General features: G+C 46.5%; 1 protein-coding gene across 4 annotated transcripts; it reads right to left on the reverse strand.

Annotated features, from left to right (window-relative positions):
- Positions 1–115: 115 nt before the first annotated feature.
- qrich1 (glutamine-rich 1) lies at positions 116–8,092 on the reverse strand. 4 transcript variants are annotated; one of them, XM_084445614.1, is made up of 12 exons: positions 7,936–8,092; positions 6,590–6,890; positions 6,301–6,360; positions 6,038–6,178; positions 4,434–5,597; positions 3,266–3,419; positions 2,770–2,924; positions 2,035–2,149; positions 1,624–1,732; positions 1,228–1,379; positions 913–1,003; positions 116–447 (listed from the first exon to the last, which is right to left on the reverse strand). In XM_084445614.1, exons 2-12 carry the CDS (start codon positions 6,839–6,841, stop codon positions 258–260), a joined length of 2,583 nt encoding a protein of 860 aa, XP_084301740.1. In that variant the 5' UTR covers positions 6,842–6,890; positions 7,936–8,092; the 3' UTR covers positions 116–257. The 4 variants fall into 4 exon arrangements, 3 of the variants coding, with proteins under 3 accessions (XP_084301740.1, XP_084301741.1, XP_084301739.1); XM_084445615.1 differs by having other exon boundaries at positions 6,301–6,354; positions 6,590–6,893; XM_084445613.1 differs by having other exon boundaries at positions 6,590–6,893.
- Positions 8,093–20,958: the final 12,866 nt, after the last annotated feature.

The following is a 20,958-nucleotide window of genomic DNA, read 5'->3' on the forward strand; positions in this document are numbered from 1 at the left end:
ACTATAACAAGTCATTATTAGATCAACAGAGGAATCTGTACTAAAAAAAAAAGGCCAAGAAAATGAGTCTGTAAACACTGTTCTTCCGGTGTCACTCTTGTGGCTGTGAGTAGGGGTCGAGACAGAGAGAGCGAGACAAAGAGGCCACTGGAGTTCCTGGTACTGAGTGAGAGGGGTACTACTGCATGTGGTGAGAGGGAGGCGGGGTGCTGCCGTGTCCAGGGGAGTGTCTGTTTCAGCCCCTGCCCCTCCTCCCCTCAGTGCATGTTCCCCTGCGCCATGGCGATGGCCTCCTGGATCTCCCGCACCATGATGATGCGTCTGAGCATTTGCTCCACCTGCTGACTGGTGATTGGCTGAGTGGAGTACCATATGGGACTGTTGGGCGCCACGACGGGCTCCGGCGTCAGGTAGTAGGCGTCGTTACGCCCCTTGGCGCTCTGCGGGCTGCGAGACAAAGAGACATCTGTTTGTACACAGCTGCACACACGACTCCTAATCACCATGGTAAATGGACCGCACTCATAACGCTGTCATCCAAAGCGCTTTAAAATGGCCTCATTCACCCATTCACACAGCAGCTAGCCTGCTCATTGGGGGTTCAGTGTCTCGCTCAAGGACACTTCGACATGTGGACAGGAGGAGCCGGGAATCGAACCGCCGACCCTGCGGTCATTGGACGACCTGCTCTACCTCAATCGGAATCCGATTTATTGCCAGGTAGGTTTTACTACACATACTAGGGATTTGTTCTGGTGCAACACTGATGGATAGACGACGATAGACAGGGTTCAGGACAGCGCAGGACCACCGAGCCTCCGTCTCCCCCTCCACAAGTTAGCCAGGCCCGGGTTTGAGCTGGCTGGGGGCAGGACTCACCGGACTCACCATTCTGCCGGGGGCAGGACTCACCATTTGAAGAGGTAAAAGTCGTAGAGTTTGATTGGACACCGTAAGGGGTTGTCGGGATCCTCGCCCTGCTCTTCGTACATGTCATCCGTCACTGTAACACCCAATCGCATAAGATGTCAAAGGTTAGCTTAATAAGTAAAGAGTAAAAATACTACAGTTGCGGGCAAAAAATCAATTTAGTTACAAATCGTGATTCTTGTATATGACAATTTTTAAAACCACTACGAGGACTTTTTGACTGGTTATAAACAGTCTAATTTTAATACTAAAATATTCCATGCTTGGACCAAAAAAGGTGGAGTTCCAACGCCTCACCTTTCTGGCCGATCTGGTGTGGCCCCACCCCCTTCAGGAAGCGGATGCTGGTGGTCTTGTCCTTGGGGTTGGAGGGATTCTTCTTGGTGTGCCTCAGCACCTTGGAGAAGGCCACCTTCATGTGCTGCTCCACTGTGGTCAGGTGGAAATACCTACCGATCAAATACAGCTCATCACACACCTACCGCACAAACACAGCTCATCACACACAGCACCTGCTGTAGCACTCATTCACACACATCACCTCAAACTACAACTACACTATGACATGAACAGTACGAGTGTGTGTGAGGGTGTTGAGGTGAAGGGTGTGTGGGGGCGAGTGATGAACACATTTTCTGTTGCGTACCACTTCTCTTTTATTATGAACTTGAACACGCGTGGGCGTCAACCTACTTAGTGTTGAAGAACATGAGGGTGGTGAGCAGCGTGGCGGGGGAATGGGCTCCCAGCTGTTTGCATTCCCACAGCATCTCCTCCGTCACATGACTGGGGACGAAGTACCCTAGGAGGACACCGTAACGCAATTAGATATCATCACAAGATAGCAATCAGCCAATTAGACATTACTACAAGATAGCAATCAGCCAATTAGACATTATCACAAGATAGCAATCAGCCAATTAGACATTATCACAGGGTCAGCAACAAACGGCAACTATGTTTGACACACGGCAGTTGTAATAGGAATGCACATTCTGATATTAATCTTCCAGACGTCTTAATGTTGTAGGTCATTTTTAAATGTACCTCAAAGTATTTGCTACTTGGAAATAAAGGGCCATTCTGAAACACAGCTGCTCTTACCTAGCGGGTGGACGCTGGGTCTCCAGTCATCCAGGACTTTGTGGAGCCACTGGGAGAAACGCATGTAGTACTGGTCGGAAAAAATATCATCCACCCGTCCATTTTCAAAGAGGTACTACAAACAGGAACAAAAGCAACAAACAACTCTGTCAACATTGTTATTTTAAAGGTCCTTCTAGGGATGGGCATTGGAAATTAGCAATAGCTATACATGCTATGATGCAGTTCTTGGGAAGATTGCTGCGCAACCTAACAATGTACACTGTATCTGTCTAAGGGTTGCAAATTTCATGGAATTTCATTAACCAATAACCATTAACCTTAAACAATAGTCGATTAATTGATAAGAACGTCCCACGCTGGACTGCACTTTGCTGTCTTTATTTTTTTGTCTTCTTCTGCTGTCTTTGAAATTTCCCGGCATCCCAATTAGACTTCACTACGTGGCGTGGCGCCCTCATGTGCAGTCAGACCTTAAATCATGATTACCTTTCACACAACTCCCGTTGAAAACGTTCGTTAAAAAAAAAAGTTCCATTCCAAAAAGCAATTAATTGAGTATCCAAATCTTACTCAAGTAAATTTTTATTTGCAATTAATCGATAGTCAATTAACTGTTAACATCCCTAATCTGTCCCTATTCAAATCAACTTTAATGAACATTATGTGAGTGTATTATTAAGGACAAAGTATTTGCGTGGGTGGAGCGTGGATGAGCGTGGGATGAGCGACTACCTTCTGTATGCAGAGGAAGATGTAGTAGAGCGCGTCGGGTTCGAACTGCTCCCCCTCCAGCCCCCGCGCCTCCTGCGTCATCAGCGCCAGTCCCACGTTGAGCTCCGCCACCGCGCTCGACACCAGGTCCTCCTGGAAACGCATGGGCTGACGACCTGACGAAGAAACAGAGAGAGAGAGAGAGAGAGAGAGAGGGAGAGAGAGAGAGAGGGAGGGAGAGAGAGAGAGAGAGGGAGGGAGGGAGAGAGGGAGGGAGAGAGAGAGGGAGAGAGAGAGGGAGAGAGAGAGAGGGAGAGAGAGAGGGAGAGAGAGGGAGAAAGAGGGAGAGGGAGAAAGAGGGAGAGGGAGAAAGAGGGAGAGAGGGAGAGGGGGAGAGAGAGGGAGAAGGAAGAGAGGTGTTCAGTGAGTTATCAGTTTACATTCGTCAGGAGGACGTAGCTCAAACTCCCGGCTGTGCCTCCGTAGCTGGTAGCCACATGACTGCCCGGTGACTCACGTCCGATGGGCGCCAGCTTGGCCTGCTGATCCTTGTCCAGCTCGGCGTTCTTGCGCTGGACCCAGAGTCGCCAGACGTCCAGGCCCTCCTCGGGCTTCAGGGACACGGGAAGCAGCAGCTCGCTGGACGACTCCACCTGTCCAGCCGACTCCGTCTGAGACGCGCAAACACACATCCCACACTCCTTACTGGTTTGTTTCTTCAAGTGTCTCAGTCTGCAATGTTGTTTTTGATCTGAATATATAATTAATAATAATTTAATTTTAATATACTCAAATTGTGTGCATCGATGTGGAGTGACACTTAAGCTGAATCCCAAATCGCGCACTTAGGCGAAAGTGCAGAGCACTCGCGGCCTTGTGGCCTTACATGCGCGTTCCCGCTAAGTCCACAAGGGCTCAGGGTAGTCCCAAAACGCGTGCGCCACTGCCGCCATTTGCGCACTTTAACCGCACTTACCGAAAGTCCGCAATTTCGCGGACTTAGGAGCAGAAAATACCCACAGCCCACCGCGTCTCATGTGACACGGTGCTTGAGTGCATCCGAGTCATGATCCGAGTGCATCACACATTAATGATGACATTTGCAGATAACACAACATTTATCTTGAAATCCACATGCTGCAAACATATCCCACCCAACATATTTTTTTAATTATTATTAAATTAAAACAGACGTCAATCGGTCAATTTGCAGAGCCGAGCGGAGAGCTGGGGGGAGCGTCAGAGCAGCCTCTGCGTCGGAGGGACGTGGCAGCCAATGAAAACGAAGTGGGAGGGGCATTGAGCGAAACTGGCTTGGCACGCCGCTGGAAGTGCTGTCCCATTTAATTCACGGCCCTGCACCCTCTGGACCTTCCAGCTGACGTCAATTAAGTGCTCAGGCCTCAGGCCGCAAGTGCGAGGGGCCGCAAGTGCGGTTTGCGCACTCAGATGCGGATTCATCTTTATACTCAATAAAACTAGTAGCTTTCAAGGCACCATAACGACAGATTGAGGATTATATAAACTTATCCCCCCCTGCTGGTCTGAGATTGACCTCCACCAAAACCAGCATTTACTCCTTTGAGAAACCTCACACAAATTTGGAATCTGCGGCAAGGTCAAACTCAAGGTCCTCATGCGGTGCAGTAAAGGCAAGTAGAGCGATTGTGGTTCCCAGTTCTGACCTGCAGGTGGAGCTGTTGCTCCTCTCCCCCCTGGCCATGCTGCTGCTGAGGGTCCCAGATGTGGAGCGACTGGGTGGCGTTGTAGGCCCCTCCCACCGTCTGCACCGCCACGGGTATATGGATGTTGCCGTTCATGAACTGGGCGGGGAACAGGGTCTGCACCACCTCCTCCTGGCCTGCTGAGGCCACGGTCACCGCCGTGCCCGACGCCGAGGAGCTGCCGGCCATCTTGTCCTTGTCGTGACCGGCAGCCACTTGGACGGCGTTGTAGGCCTCCTGGGGGATGGCGATGTGGGCGCCGCCCTGCGGCGTGGAGTACACCGGGATGGTCCAGGTCTCCCCCGCCGGCCCGGTGATGGTGCCCGTGGCGCTGTAGAGGTGGGTGCTGTCCACAGTCAGCAGGTCCGGCCGCAGGGACACGTAGCTCTGCTGCTGCCCCCCCTGGGGGATGGCCAGGACGGTGGCCACCTGCTGGCCCTGGGACAGGGCGTAGGACACGGCGATGGGGACGTCCACCTTGCGCTTCTTGGCGGGCTGGAGGACGGCGGCGGAGGCGCCCACCCGTCTCTCGGCCTCCCGGGGAGAGCCCTGCTGCTGGGACGGGGACATGGCCTCCACCGTCTGGATCTGGATCTGCTGACCGCTGGGGAGCTGGATCTGCTGTCCGCTCTGGAGCTGGATCTGCTGTCCACCCTGTAGCTGGATCTGCTGTCCACCCTGTAGCTGGATCTGCTGGATCTGCTGTCCGCTCTGTAGCTGGATCTGTTGACCGCTCTGTAGCTGGATCTGCTGGATCTGTTGACCGCTCTGTAGCTGGATCTGCTGGCCGCTCTGTAGCTGAATCTGTTGACCGCTCTGTAGCTGGATCTGCTGGATTTGCTGACCGCTCTGTAGCTGGATCTGCTGTCCACCCTGTAGCTGGATCTGTTGACCGCTCTGTAGCTGGATCTGCTGGCCGCTCTGTAGCTGGATCTGTTGGCCACCTTGAAGTTGGATCTGCTGGCCACCCTGGAGCTGAATCTGCTGTATCTGCTGGCCGCCTTGTAATTGAATCTGCTGACCTCCGTGCAGCTGTATCTGCTGGCCACCCTGAAGGTGGATCTGTTGACCCCCTTGAAGGTGGATCTGCTGGCCTCCTACGGCCGCCACCAGCTGAGCCTGGATCTGTGAACGATAGAAACACCATGCAGAACTTTACTCTGTTACAACCGGAAGCCAGTGTATGTATGTGTGTTTAATAAACATTCACAGATGCAGAGGGAATTGTTCATTTTTTGCAAATGAGCAAGAATGTGTGTCTGTCTGTCTGTGTGTGTGTGTGTGTGTGTGTGTGTGTGTGTGAGTGTCTCTGTGAGTGAGTGACTGAGTGTGTGTGTGTGTGCATGTCTTTGTGTGTGTGAGTGTCTCTGTCAGTGTGTGTGAGAGTGTGTGTGTGAGAGTGAGTGAGTGAGTGAGTGAGTGAGTGAGTCTTTGTGTGTGTTTGTCTGTGTGTGTGAGTGTCTCTGTTAGTGTGTATGTGTGTGTGTGTGTGTGTGTGTGTGTGTGAGTGAGTGAGTGAGTGAGTGAGTGAGTGAGTGAGTGAGTGAGTGAGTGAGTGTGTGTACCTGCTGGTGCTGCTCTTCGGTGAGCTCCCCCTGCTGGACGAGCTGAGCAGCGGTGGGGATGCCCTGCAGGTCCTGCTGTGACGGCGAGGCCAGCTGCAGCACCTGACCCACCGCCTGCCCCTGCTGCCCCTGGATCTGCACCTGACACAGGGACGGAGAGAGTGAGGGAGGGAGGGAGACAGACAGACAGCTCAGAATACAGTTCATTTAGGCCCAGTCTCAGAGTGGCTGCGTAGATGTGTTGTGTTACGGGCAGGTCTCACCTGCACCTGGATTTGCTGCTCAGACATTTGGGGTGAGATCTGGGCCGAGGTCACCTGCACCTGTCCGTCCAGAGAGGGAAGGCCGACCGGGCAGGAATGGGTCGATCACAAAGACAAAAAGAGGGACGGCGTCACCATGAAAAGCGGACATCTAACTAAGGGGGGCTTGGACATCGGGTTAAGTGCAGCTAAACAAGCTCCATTAAGCTGATTAAAGTGCAGGAGGTTTAAAACGACACCGAGCCAAACCTGTGGAGAATGAATGGCCTACTGGTGGGCGGGGCCTTACCGGACAGGCCAGCTCCAGGAGTGACCCTGCCACCTCCGTGCTGTCAGTGTAGACACAGCTGGCGCCTTGCTGGTACACCATGGTGGCGGTGGTGGTGGCGGTGCCGCCCTGCTGGCTGAACTCCTGCAGCGCCTCCGGGCCCTTGCTGGCCAGTGACTCCAGGAAGTCCTTCATCCGGTGCTGGGGCACGCTGCGGGCCTTCTGACGGACGTACTCGTCGAACGAGACCACGCCACTCTCCGGCTCGTTCATGACCTCCGCAGTCGCAACACAACAACCTCCCACCGGGCGCCACGGGCAGCTGCTGGTGATGAGAGGGTGATGGAACCAGGTTTAGGCAACACGGCCGTTGTCCACGGCCGTTGAAACACATGCTACAGCTCCACAGTGCAATTCAACACAACCTTAAATAGGCCTGACCTATGTTGAGTATTGGACAAATTAAATAAATATATGACTAAGTACTAGCTGACTTAATGCATGATTGATGTTTTCCAAAGCCCTGACTGACTGTTTGCATTGGGGGAGGTGAAGCTTGGCCAAAGAGCAATCATGCAATTCCAGTTCCTCTCAAGAACTCGTTTGTTCCCGTCAACCAGCAGCTGTAGACTCACCTGCCAACCCCCTAATCGTTGAAAAGGGGAGCACTGTTTGCTACAGTGCCTTGCTTGTGTCATTATCACACTTTTACATCTACATTAAGTTGATATGATACCTGACTGCTTATAAGCATGTGTGTACCAAATATGCCTAAACATCTCAAGGAGTCGGTGTTGCACTACACCACAGCTAGTACTAGCAAAACCAGCAAACCTGCATCGTTAGCAACAAACTATTGCCTGTGACTAGTTAGCATAGCTACCTAGCAGTTAGCAATCAACAAACTATTAGCTAGATTTCACAGCCCGTTCATTAATATCGTTACTGTAATAACCACAAGTCAAAATGAGATAAACATTTCACTGAAAATGTAATATTTATTTGGCGTCCCTGCAATCCTGTGATTTCGACACATAAGCGACTAGCTAACGTTAGCAAGCAAAGTGCTAAGTTAGCTAGCTAGCTACATCTTCCCATGCTACCTTAAATAAAACCAAAACCTCTCGATTCCGCCAAGGCACGGCGTTCAAAATAAAACTCGATAAACTCCAACCCATATTTACTATGCACACGCCGTTTGCTAGCTGGTCAAATATATGTATCTTTGCCAAGCTAGCGGCTCATTTAATTGCAATAATTATATTTTATGTCCAGCCCAGACGGCTAGCTGGCTAGCGAGTGACGTGGTCTTATTTGGACGATATTAGCCCGTGGCTTCCAGGAGAACAATGCAAAACCCAACTCACGCTCAGATCGTTCCAGCAGTTTTCCGACTATTCAAATGTTTCTGTGTGTATTATGTCCTCTGTAACTGTCCCAGGAAAATGATTTTAACCATTATAAAGTATGCAGAGAAGATGACGGAAGTAGGCCCGTCGAAACAACGTGAATCCACGGACTGTTATACGAAGCCACGGCCGCATCAGAACGGAATGAAATTCCCCAATCACCTCCTATGCTTTGCAATCCAGACGTGCACACTCCCTTTCAAAGGCCAGAAGCCAGGCAGTGACAAATCACTCTCCATGTCTGCGGGAACGAGCATGGGCTTTTTTGGCATGGGATTGTAAAGAACTGACATTTGCTACATTTTCATATTAAATAGAACACATTAAATGTAAGAAAATGGCTGTGTTGATAGTTGGAAGAATAATAGCGTACATCGAGCTACAATCGAGCTTGATTTGCCCCGCTAGGATAATGAAAATGCCAAAAGCACTTGCAATTCACAACTTAGCTTTGCATCTTTCCAATTATTTATTTCATCCTTAACTCGATATTTCATAAACATTATTCCCTTCAATTCCCCATTTAAAGCAGGTTAAACCTCCAGACATCGAGGTTTTCAATGATAAAGCCAGTTGATTGAATTTGTGATTGTTACTTTATAAGCCTCGTCAGTGGTTCATCTGTAGCCTAGTAGTGTGCAGGTGTGATGTTTAGCTCCTCCCCGGCCCCCTCCCATCTCAAAACAATCTTTCCTTACATGGTGATACCAACGTGCACGCGCACGGCCGCAGCCCACCTAGTGAAGAAATTATTGCTCACTGGAGGTGCGGTATGTTTTCATTTCAGTCGGATTGCCGCTCCTCGCCTACTATGCCGTTTTAGGTCAAATGTATCATGTGAAATGTAATCACATCATGAAATCATGTTAGTTAGCCTAATCTGATGGCATATCAAGGTTGATAGACAAATCAAATGACTAATCCCTTTATTTCTCCACGGTGACTGTTCAGACTGTATACTTTCTTTTTCTACAGATTTAATATCCACTTAATCTAGGTCACAGCAAATGGATGAAGAACAGTCTGCTCCATCAAAGTCATAATGAAGTCAGTCAATGAAACAGAGAATGTTTCTCTCTGGTTGAAAATAGAAAATATATTATTTTCTCTTTATAAGTATTCAGTTAGAGTCAGCATCCACACAGACCTAACACTTATTCACGTAAAGATTCTGCTCAGTGTTTCCACACCATTTTTTGTATCCTGATTATTTTTATTTATTTATTTATTCAGAAACCACCTGAATGCAGGATTTCACGTTGTGAGAGGCTCTGTGTGTATGTGCCTTTAAAACAGAAAGCCAACTGCCTCGGTCTGCCTTAAAGAGCCAGGCATGTGCCAGTGAGAGCCTCCCCCTGCTCTCTCCACAACAGGCTGCCTCTCCTCTCTCTTAAGGTGGACCGGAACAGATATGCGGCATGTGCACATTACTCCGTCTTTATATTGGACAAGAAAGAGTTAATTCCCACGCTCTCTCTTTTAGCCTTTCTGTGATCCTAGGGCTGTCCGGTGGGTATGGTGTTGGCAACAGTCGACACTTCTTACAAGCACCAAAAAAGTTCCCCAAAAACATTATGAATGTAAAGTGCCCAACAACATTATGAAACTCACCTCATGATTTTTTAAATTAATGTAGCCTACATTTCTTTTTATATGCCTCTGTGATGATTTCACTTCATGTACAACACACATTCATATCACATATTTCAAAATGGTGCCGTTTCCAAATATTGCATCTTCACAACATACCAACAATGCTTTTCCCCCTCACAAATACAGCATGTTAGTCTGTTGTGTAGAAGGCGTATCCTATGGAAGTGGCATACCACAGAGGCCTATATCCATATAGTCTATTATAAGCTGTAGTGTTTGTATAATAATATCTAAGGAAATTTTCTCTATAGGGGGCAATAAAATAGACATAATCTTAGATCCTTAGATCATCAGACATTGGCTGCATTGTGTGGGACAGCTGTCCTATGTCATGTTTGAGTTACAGTATAGCCCTTGCATAAAAAAACATGACTTGGCATGAAAACTACTCGCTTCTCACAAATGGTCTTACAATGACTTAGAAACATAGGCGAGAAAGAAAGGAGGAAAAAACACTACTATAATTTCATAATGTTAATTTATTTCATAAATCATCTTTGATGTACCCCAAAGCTAGTAGTGAACCAACAATGATATAGGAAAAACAAGATATTCCTCTGATTAACAGTTCAGTTAGTCAGCACTTACTGGTGTGGTGATCAGACCCTCAACGATTAGGGGGTTGGCAGGTGAGTCTACAGCTGCTGGATGGCGAGAACAAACGAGTTCTTGAGAGGAACTGGAATTGCATGATTGCTCTTTGGCCAAGCTTCACCTGGGGAGGCACTGAAGCAGCTTTTAATTCGTATGCCCCCAGCCTTTGGAACACCCTGCCAGAGGACCTGAGAATATGTGAGACCGTGGTAACTTTTAAGTGAGATCTTAAAACATACCTCGAGGCTGCCACGAGGGCGCGTGGACCCCCTTCGGGTGTAATACTCACTGTCAGTACCCTGGACAGCGCGAGGCAGGTAAAGCGGACAGAAGAACTCTGGCCGAGCGGACAGGCCGTGTTCAGCACCATGGACAGCGCAGACAGGTGCTCGACGGGGTTTAGGTCTAGCCTACCAATTGACGCCAATTGGCTAACGAGTACCACGCTGCTGAAAAGCCCAGACAGGGAGACAGACAGCTGTGTTCACACCGGGCGCGATTTGTTCCGGTCGCGCGGTGAGTTTACATAGAAAGTCAATGCGGCGGCCAGAATTCGCCGCACGGCGACATTCGCAAACATTTCTTTTTTTGTAACTTTCTTCGGCGGATTCGCACGGCAACCCTGTTGCTAGCTTGTTAGCTCAGTGTAGTAGCCTATATCTAGCTAACGCTAGCTATTTCAGCCTCTCACTAGCCTTTATAATATCCGGCTATTTTGAAATATGAAATAATTATGAAAGTATATTTTAACAACTGAAACACAACTGATCAAATGTTTGATCCATGCCGTTCAGTTATCAGCACAACAGAGTAGTCTAGTGTAGGCCTAAAATAGGCTATAATCAAATACCTTATCTCTGATATAACAATAATAAACTATTTAAACAGATAAAAAAATAAGAATAAGAATAATTTCACTACAATACCCTACTTAATCATGGTTTAAAGTCGCACTGAAACGGACGTTTGAGATCATCTAACTTCCGTAGTTTGACGTATTTCCGACGCAAACAAGCTATGAGGGTGGGACATACTGTAATTATGTTTAGAGGAATTTGATTGGAACATTGACAAGTGGACGGGTTTTAAGAACTTTAGACAGATTCGATAGAAGGATAGCGTTGATTGACAGGTGGATGTCTTGAGATTATTGGCCTAAAATCTAAGGTACCTGTTGTCGTCATTGCACGTGACCTACCGTTTTCCAGGAAGTAAGAAATTATATACTTTGATATAAGATAACAACAAAAATAGAATTTTGTAATTATTTTGGCATACATCGTTGAATAGGTGAACACTATGACAAATTATGTGAACCAAAATGGGACAGAATGCTTTTTTCATTTCAGTGCGACTTTAAGCACTGTTGAAACTTGAGTAGCCTAGGCTATAGGCCTACAATTAGGCCTATAGTCATTTTCCTCTGCTTATTGGCCTATAGCCTAGGCTACATTTAATTTTATAATTAATTTAAATTATATTTACATGCTTATTGCTGGGTTTGTGAAAAACATTACTATAGGCTACACCACGCTGCCTGTGTCACAAGGTTGCAGATAATATATTAGATATTATGACACGGGAGAAATATACTATACTATAGCTGTTCTAGCAAAGTTGCTATGAGGACTTATATTTTGATTTAGAAAAATGTTTTTCAGTTTCTAACTAAATGTAGAATGTCCCCCAGTTAAGGGTGGTGGTGGGGTTCTGACACTTCATAGTTAAATTAGTAAAATAAAAACATACATGATGATGAGGAATTATACTTCATAATTAATGATAATAATAATAATAATAATAATATATACATAAACAGCAATTCTAATGCATTGAAAGCACAGCAATTGCAATGCCAATTAATATTAGGCTAAAGAAATGACATTTCCCCTCAGTTTAAACCATTTTGAACCGACTTCCGGTTTAAGCCCACTTCCGAATACAAATCTGAATAATTAGCTGTCAAATACAAATAGTGGGCTCCCCGCAGGTCAGGGGCCTCATTTATCATTGAGGTACGCCATATTTTACACGGTCTTTTTCGCGATTTCAGGCGTACGCCATTTTCCCCCCCCACATTGCGATCTATCAAGCCGAAAGGGCGAAAATTTAGTCGCCTTTCTACACGCTTTTGTAGGACACCTCTCAGGTTGTCGTACCGATTTACACGGTTTCCTACACCCTTTTTGAACACAGGGGGAACTGGCGACGCAGGTGGTGCGTCGGTGAATTACAATGTTTGATGGAGAGAATAAGAGCGACAGTTTCTGAACGCACAATCATGTAGGCTAATAGCCCAATTCAGCACCAACATATATCGCAATGCAAGATTAGATGTGTCCTCTAACCGGCTCATTCATGGTCCGATATGGATTTGTTCCCCAAACTGAACCTATGCGCTGTCCCAAACCTTTCCGCGCTATATGTCCTCACACACCTAATGCAGGCACTCCATCAAACGGCAATAATTGACCAAATAGATTGTCATTAATATGTGATCATCTGGACCTGTTTGCTGTTTGGTAAGCATATAAATGACAGTCCTCCTGTGCGTAATGCGAGCCTAAATGAATCCGGCGCTACTCGGCCTACTGGCCGAGATAGAACTCCAAAGAGGTGACGGCGATGGCGACTGCACCCACATAAGGGCACCATCAGTGAATGAATACGTCTATGTGAATCGCTAAAATGTGCACACTATAAATACCCAAATCATATGTGACGCCGACATGCTCATCACAAGTGTAGTGGCACGGTGGCCTGGCTCCACGCATGACTCATTCATCCTGGCGCACAGCAGGGTAGGGGCTAGACTGGAGGCAGGCGCTGCGCGTGACGGCTGGCTTGTTGGTGTGTGCATAGCCAAGATACATATTCTTTGTCTTAATTACTTTAATCTTTATTAGCATTTTCCATCCATACAACGACAATACAATAAAACATAAAAACTTACAATAACAGCTTATGGGTACTTCCATCCATGCAGCTTTTTTTTCTTACTCAAATATGACAATTTTAATATTAGTGGTATCATCACACTTCCTTCTATAATCCATCCATTTTTCCCATCTCCCTTCAAACTTTCCTTCCTGCATCCTCAATGCATAAATAAATCTCATAAATCTCCTCCACAACACCCACCACTGCTCCTTGGTTGGGGGTTCCACCTTATACCAAGCCCTCATTAGTCTTTTTACTAGCAACCAATAGTACTTTCACTAGGTATCTGTCCCCTCCTTGTACATCATTCTGTTATGTTTGCCAAGATGTATATTCAAAGCTGATAAGAATGAGAACCAGCCAAGACCCCACCACAAAATGAGGACCCAAGCCCTCAGCCCCCTCCCCGTCATGAGGTTTACCAGCGGGGCCAAAGGGCCCACACTGAGGTCATGCGCCAGCTATGAAGACACAAACAAGTAAGGTTCACATTTCTACCAATTTATTGTCTGTTGGTGGGTGACTGTGTGAGGTGTGTGAGTGCGTTTGTGAGTGAATGTGTGAGGTCCGTGAGTGTGGTAGTGAGTGACAGTGTGAGGTCCGTGACAGCATGTGTGAGGGAATGAAGTGCAGTGAGGATGTCCTATTGGCTCTGGTGGTGTAGTGTGGTGACCTCCACCAACTGCTGCACAACTGCCCCACAACTGCCCCAATCCCTTCTGCCATGTCCCTCTGGGACTCTAGGGTCATGAGCCTCCAGCACAGCGTCTGAGAGGAAGCCCAGCCCTCAGGGACCCTTGAGGCAGGGACGCTGGCAGCCAGAGGTGGAGGCGTGGGCGGTGGAGACGGAGGCGCTGGAGATGGCACTGGAGGTGGAGGCCGGTGCGCTGGAGGTGGAGGCACTGGAGGTCGTGGCGCTGGATGTAGAGGCTGCAACCGGCGGGGGCACGACCGTCAGGTCAAGGACCACTGCAGACTCCCCCTCCTCTGAGTCCCACCCCACGTCAGAGTCTGGAGAAACAATTTCAGTCATTTTCTTTGAGTTTGTCTGTTAACTTGATTATGCATTAAACATTTCATTGTGTAGCCATATTCAATTGATATGTTTTTCTGTTGGCAGCCAAATAAATGCTTAAGTGTGATTTACCGGGTGATTTAGATGAGAGTCTTAATTTCCCAGAGGGGAAAATGTTTAATGTGGTCTAACATTATGAAGTGGTCATCTGTGTTATCGTTCCCTGTTTTTGGTCCTAGATCAATCATAGCCTACCACAGAATGTGTGGAATGTTTGCTTTCCTCACAGCCACATAATACAGAATGTCCGTGTAGCCTACGCCACATACAGGATGCACGAAACGTACAGTAGGCTACCTAAACTTTAGGAGCAATCAGACAAATGTAGGCTCGTACAAATAGCTTACCTTCCGAAGATGATTTTCTTTCCTCGCGTGGACCTCACCAACAAGCACATGCACCTCCGTCTCCGAAAAGTTTCTCTTCTTTCCGCGTTTTTCCATAAACGTATTTGTCTTTCCTATGCTCCACGCTATATTATGTCGGTTCCTTCCGGGGTATCCACGTTGTGCGCTGTCATAGTTTTGACCATATATGGTTGGATTTGGGCGTGGCGAGGGCGGAACACGGGGCGCGTGCGCGTCCGCTCTCTTCTACGACACCGTCGGATTTTTCCTCTGTGCTGTCAGCCTGCTAGTGGACATCGCAAACTGCTGTTTGATCGATGCAGTCTCTTTCTCCACATACCCACTCGGAGGGCCAAGGACACTCGGACACAGTCAATCATGCTCGCAGCCGGAGACGTGTACCAACGCCTCCTCACAGTTTCCTGACCTCACCACACCGACGTTCTCATCAGCAGTGGCTAAGCATTGTGTGGGGCACTACATCACCACCACCGGCCCCCCAGTTCACGTGTGTGCTCGGCACCTCGACTCAGTTAAGCTCGCCATCGCCAGGGAGGAGTTCACAACCATGGAACGCCTCGGCATCGTGCGCCGCTCGGACAGACCATGGGCCTCCCCCCTGCAAATGGTCATGAAGGCAGATAGTGGTTGGCGCCACTGCGGTGATTTTCGCCGCCTGAACAATGCCACAACCCCTGACCGGTACCCCGTTCCGCACATACAAGATTTCTCTGCCCACCTGGCAGGTGCCACCATTTTTACCAAGGTGGACTTGGTGCGCGGCTACCACCAGGTACTGGTCCATCCACAGGACATACCCAAGACAGCGGTCATTACGCCATTCGGTCTCTTTCTCCGGATTCCATTCGGCCTCAAGGGCCGCTGGACATTCCAGCGGCTTATGGACTCTGTGTTGCGCGACATGCCGTTCTTGTTTGTTTACTTGGACGAAATCCTCGTTGCCAGCGCGTCCACGGAGGAGCACATTGCACACCTCCAGCAGTTGTTCGAGCGGCTCAGTATGCACGGTCTCATCGTCAACTCAGCCAAGTGCCAGTTCGGCCTCTCATCCATCGATTTCCTCGGGCAACGCATCTCTCCACAGGGGGCCATTCCACTTCCCGCCAGGGTGGACGCTGTCGCCAGTTTCCCTCGCCCCCGTACTGTGAGATCCCTGCAGGAGGTCCTGGGCATGGTGAACTTTTACAACAGGTTCATTTCCCATGCAGCTCACCTCATGCAGCCCTTGTACGATCATAGTCAGGTACACACTCAGTGACTATAATAAGGGGAGCAGAGATAACAGAATATCAAAATGAACAAATAAATAAGACATATCAGTCTAATCAAAGAAATAAAGGCTATGTGCAGGATTACAAAAACGACCGTAAGTCAAAGTCGACATTGAGACCATGGGGGACACGAGTATTAAGAAAATATATCCATGCTGCCTCACGTTTTAACAGCAGCGTGTCTAGGTCTCCCCCGCGTCTAGGCACGGACACTTCTATACCTATATAACCCCCTTCCTCTTAAGAATAGCCTACCTTACAGTCAATTCTGCAGAGTTAAAAGAATCTGCAAGAAACCATCTGATTTTGAGCGCAACATGGCAGACATGCAGAATAAATTTAAAGAGAGAGGTTACAGTGTGAAACAGATCAACAAAGCTGTCCACAGAATCGAGTCTAGATCCAGGTCAGACCTGTTATACAGACAGCCACAAAAGAAAGGACAACCTTCTATAATTTTTTCCACTTGTTATTCCAAATGTGCCGAACAATTTAAACATATTGTACATAAGCATTGGCACATCCTTAAGACAGACAAACTGTTAAATGGCGTTTCCTCTGTACCCCTTTTGACAGTGTTTTCTCAGGGTCAGAACCTCCGTGACCATTTAGTCAAGTCAGACCTTTTTCAGCCCATTTTGTAGAATCCAATCATCCTGTGTCTTCTTTACGTTATATAGGTATAGAAGTGTCCGTGCCTAGACGCGGGGGAGACCTAGACACGCTGCTGTTAAAACGTGAGGCAGCATGGATATATTATAATACTCGTGTCCCCCATGGTCTCAATGTCGACTTTGATTTGGGGTCGTTTTTGTAATCCTGCACATAGCCTTTATTACTTTGATTTGACTGATATGTCTTATTTATTTGTTCTTTTTGATATTCTGTTATATCTGCTCCCTTTCTTATAGTATTTGAGTGTGTACCTGACTATGATTGTGCTTATTTGTATTCTGATATGTATTTCGTTATTGTTGATTAGCCTACTTTGTTGATGTTTATGGTAAAGTTATATGAGGCTCAATTTGTTCCTTACCATGGTGATCATGTGTATTTTTCCATTCCAGGCTAACTTCCTGAGGACCATATATGGTTCACCTTGATAATTGCTATTTGCGGGAGGCACCCTTTCAGTGAGGTGTGTCCACTTAGCCTGAGTGTCATAGCCTGAGTGTGCTTGTATATAAGCTTTCTTCATTCTGTATGATGGTTAGATGACCCTGATGAAGGCCTAGCGCCGAAACGTTGGTCTTTTTTATGTCTTATTAAATCAATTTTTGCATCTGAGAAGCCAGAGTGTGCGGCATCACTTTCTTTGTTCATTCACCTTCTCACCATGGTGGACAGGACCACCAGGTGGCCAGAAGTTGTTCTCTCCTCAACTACATCCGCTGAGGTGGCCCGGGCATTCATCGGGTCCTGGGTGGTCCGTTTTGGCACACCTGCCAACTTCACTTCCGACAGGGGCCCGCAGTTCACATCTGAAGTCTGGACTGCATTGCTGAGGGCCTGGGGGTTAAACTCCACCGCACCACAGCATACAACCCACAAGGCAATGGACTGTGCAAGCGGTTTCATCGCTCAATGAAAGCTGCACTTCGGGCCAGCCTCACGGACAGCAACTGGGTGGATCGCCTCCTGTGGGTCATGCTCGGCCTACGCTCTGCCCCCAAGGAAGACCTCCAGTCCTCATCTGCCGAGCTGGTGATGTTAGAAACTCAACTTACACATATTACTGATCAATAATTATTCAGAAGAGAGATTATCTTTCTGTAGTTTATTTAACAACGAATAAGCATATGAATACACAACAATATAAAACAATAACCAAGCTTCAGGCGTGGTCAAATACAATTCTGACAGGTCTGACAAGGACAGTTAAGTAACAGTGATAGACAATACAATACCGTGACAGCGTGGGAGCAGCAGAGTAGCAGAAGTTGACGTCAAAGTAAAACAGGTGTGAGCTAGCATGCTTACATGCTAGGCTAAGCTAAAGCTAATGCTAAAGCTAGCGTATTATAGTTTAACCCAACATGAGCTACGAGGTTAAGTGTGCAAGCTAAGCTACCCAATCCGGTGGTTCTTCTTTTATACTGTTTAGTGTGGGCTGGTCACATGACAATCTTTAATTATGGTGAGAAGCGATGCTGGCCCAGAACCAGTTCAAGATTAGACCTGCTAGGGAACTGGACCATATCTAATGTCGAGTTGGGCAACTTAACAGCTGTTGGTGCTCCGAGAGCCTTCTCTGACCTTCTATGACCCTCAGACTGTTTATCAGAGTCACTGTAGCCAGAACTGACTTTATATAAACAGCAATGAAACTGGTGAAGTTCTGCCCCAAAACCCACTTCAGAGACCCCCGTCTGAGGGATTAATTCCCTCAAAACCAGTAACTTCACCGTTGGCTTCTAGCTTAACTCAAAAATGTCCATAAAACAACAATTAACATTAAACAATAACATTAAACAATAATTTCAGACAATAGATGCTGACTCAAAAACACAGTCAGTTTTCAAAAGAATTGTGTTTGTCATTCAGAAAACATTAGCTTGTCTGTAGGTTGGAGTAGGGAGCGGTCTGCGTCTTTTGCCCTCAATTTTCAGGGGATGGTTGGCGCCAGCTTCCACTGCCTTGTCCAAATCCCACAGCCAAGACATCTCGCGAGAGAGAGAGTTTCGAGAACATGTGGAGAGGAAATCAGCATTTTAGTCACAGTTTTTAAACCATTCCTTTTTCAAACTTGAAACATAACACTTTTAACCAAAACAAACATTCAACTGACAGGACCTATTATGGTTTGTCCTATTACAGATAAATAATGACAATATGTATGTGTTAGTGATTATTCATTAAGACAAGTAATGCTCACGGACATGTTTTTCTGCCTCCTCGCGATGTCCGTTGAGGTCCTTCCATTCTCCTCCGTCTGATGGCTTGCACCCGTCCAATCCTTTGGCACCCATCTGATGGCACCCATCCAATCCTCTGGCATCCGTCTGATGGCACCCATAGGAATGTCCTTTACCACCCGTCTGATCCTTTACACCCACACTCCCTGGCTTAGGAATGTCCTTTGTCCGATCAGTCCAGTAGAGTGTAGAGGAGACTGGGTAGACTGGGTTCCATGGAGATCCTCAGAAGATTCCTTCCTTGATGGTTTTTGGTTCAAAAGTCACTTTGTTCGGAGGTTACTTGAACTCATCACAGCGTAGGAGTTAGGGTACAATTCCATTTACTCAGCTTATTTTTCTTATCAGCAAAAACATTTACAATTTCCTTGTTTCAATTAAAAATTAAAGTTATTATACATCTTTAATAAATTGTTGTGCAGATAAATTTTGGACCAGCGCCTTGTTTGTAAATTCAATTAAAATTGATGCTTGGTTTGTGTCAAAATAAAACTTATTTTATAATTAACTAAACCTTGCCAAAATCAAACCAATCCCCCCTTGGACACGGAATTATAACAATGCCGTGGACACTTAATGACATATTTTAACTAAATCTATCATGTAGGGGACTGCAATCAATAATTTAATTACTTAGTTGAGCATAAAGCATTGAGCACTCATAGCAGAAGTATTGTCCATGCTCCTGATGTTTTTTTAGAGCTATCTACCTTCACTGTTCTCCCTAAACCCTATCCCCTGGCCTTCCCTTTGTGTCCCTCTCTGAGGTCTGGCTGGGGGTAAGGCGCCATTCTCCTTTCTCCTTGCCCCTTGCGGCATCACATTCCATGTTCCACGCACCTGAACTACAGACCTCCTTTCGGAACCCTTTCGTCCAGCCGCCGGAACCCCACTGTCCAGCCGCCGGGCTCACCCGTCAATCACCTCCCCCGTCTGACACCAGCCTCGTTGGGGTACACATTCTTTTCGGTGATGACCTCAGCATGTGTCATGGTCACACCTGGCCTTTGGGGTATGATGAAATTTCACAGAACAATGAACAGTCAATATTTTCTGACGCTCTCTACTCTACCTGCTTCCTGTAGCTGTGGCCTGTCTCCATTCACTACTGCCTTGACCCCGCCCCCTCTCTGTAATGGAGAGAGAGACAACATTGGTCAACAATCACACTTGTCTTTCACACAGTGGTAAATGCAGGCTGTCATGAGTGATATCTAGTTTCCTTTCTTCCAGGACGATTTCCGCATGTGTGCTCAACACTTTGGGCTTTGGTGTGTTGCTCTGTTTTCTCTGGATTAATTCAAAACACACAAATTAACACCACAGTATAGTACTTTGTTAGTACAGAGCTAAGATGAAAATAAAAATACAACAATTACAATGATCATGATAATGATGATAATTGATTGCGCTTGAGTCTTAATTACCATACAGGATGTTCATGATGGTATCCTGACCTCCATTGCTGTGCGACTGGTCTGGTTCCAAATGTATTTCTGCTGCACACAGAGACTTTAACAACAGATTAACAAATTCCTTATTAAGTAGTACAAGTGTATAACAACAATGTAATATAACAATTTGTTCAATTCATCATATAGTCATTGATTTTCTCTCCAAGTACCTCTCTCTCATTGTTTCATGGTGATAATAGTGAATAAAAATAGAATGATTGTGGTTTGGACAGTTCAAATAAAAACTTCAAAAATGTAAATTATTCTAGCAAATATTAAGCTTATAAAAACTATCCCTAGTATTATAACAAATATTCTATACTTATTTCTAATATTTTACATCTATTTCCTAATACAAATATAAATTATACTAAACAATTGCTTGCCCTGCTCTTTAACACTACACTAGCTAAGAGCAAACACTAATTTAGACAATATTTTTATTAAAGATTATTTTATAATTCTCTTGGCTAACTGACTTTCCTGAAAATAAAATATTACTAATTTCCTTTCCCTGCAGGGCGCTAGGTTTCCAATGAGTCTCTCGCTTGGGATGTTTAGTCTAGAATATAATTTAGCAAATGGTATTTACTCTCTCTTCCTTGCCCTCATTCCTTGCCCACACACTAGGCTTTTCTTTGTCCCTCCTATACTGCTGAGTTTAAATAGTTAACTTGATTACTGCTTTTTGCTTTCCCTATAACTCAAATA

This window comes from Borostomias antarcticus, assembly GCF_949987555.1.
Source record: "Borostomias antarcticus genome assembly, chromosome: 11".
NCBI classification, from domain to species: Eukaryota; Metazoa; Chordata; class Actinopteri; order Stomiiformes; family Stomiidae; genus Borostomias; species Borostomias antarcticus.

What these genes read in the sequence shown, in the direction of transcription:
- qrich1 (XM_084445614.1), bottom strand. Translation starts at nt 6,841, where the DNA reads ATGAACGAGCCGGAGAGTGGCGTGGTCTCGTTCGACGAGTACGTCCGT. An exon ending in CCGAAGAGCAGCACCAGCAG is followed by an intron (nt 5,598 to 6,037) that starts GTACACACACTC and finishes TATCGTTCACAG; the next exon opens with ATCCAGGCTCAGCTGGTGGC. An exon ending in GACTTTTACCTCTTCAAATG is followed by an intron (nt 448 to 912) that starts GTGAGTCCTGCC and finishes TTTGTCTCGCAG; the next exon opens with CCCGCAGAGCGCCAAGGGGC.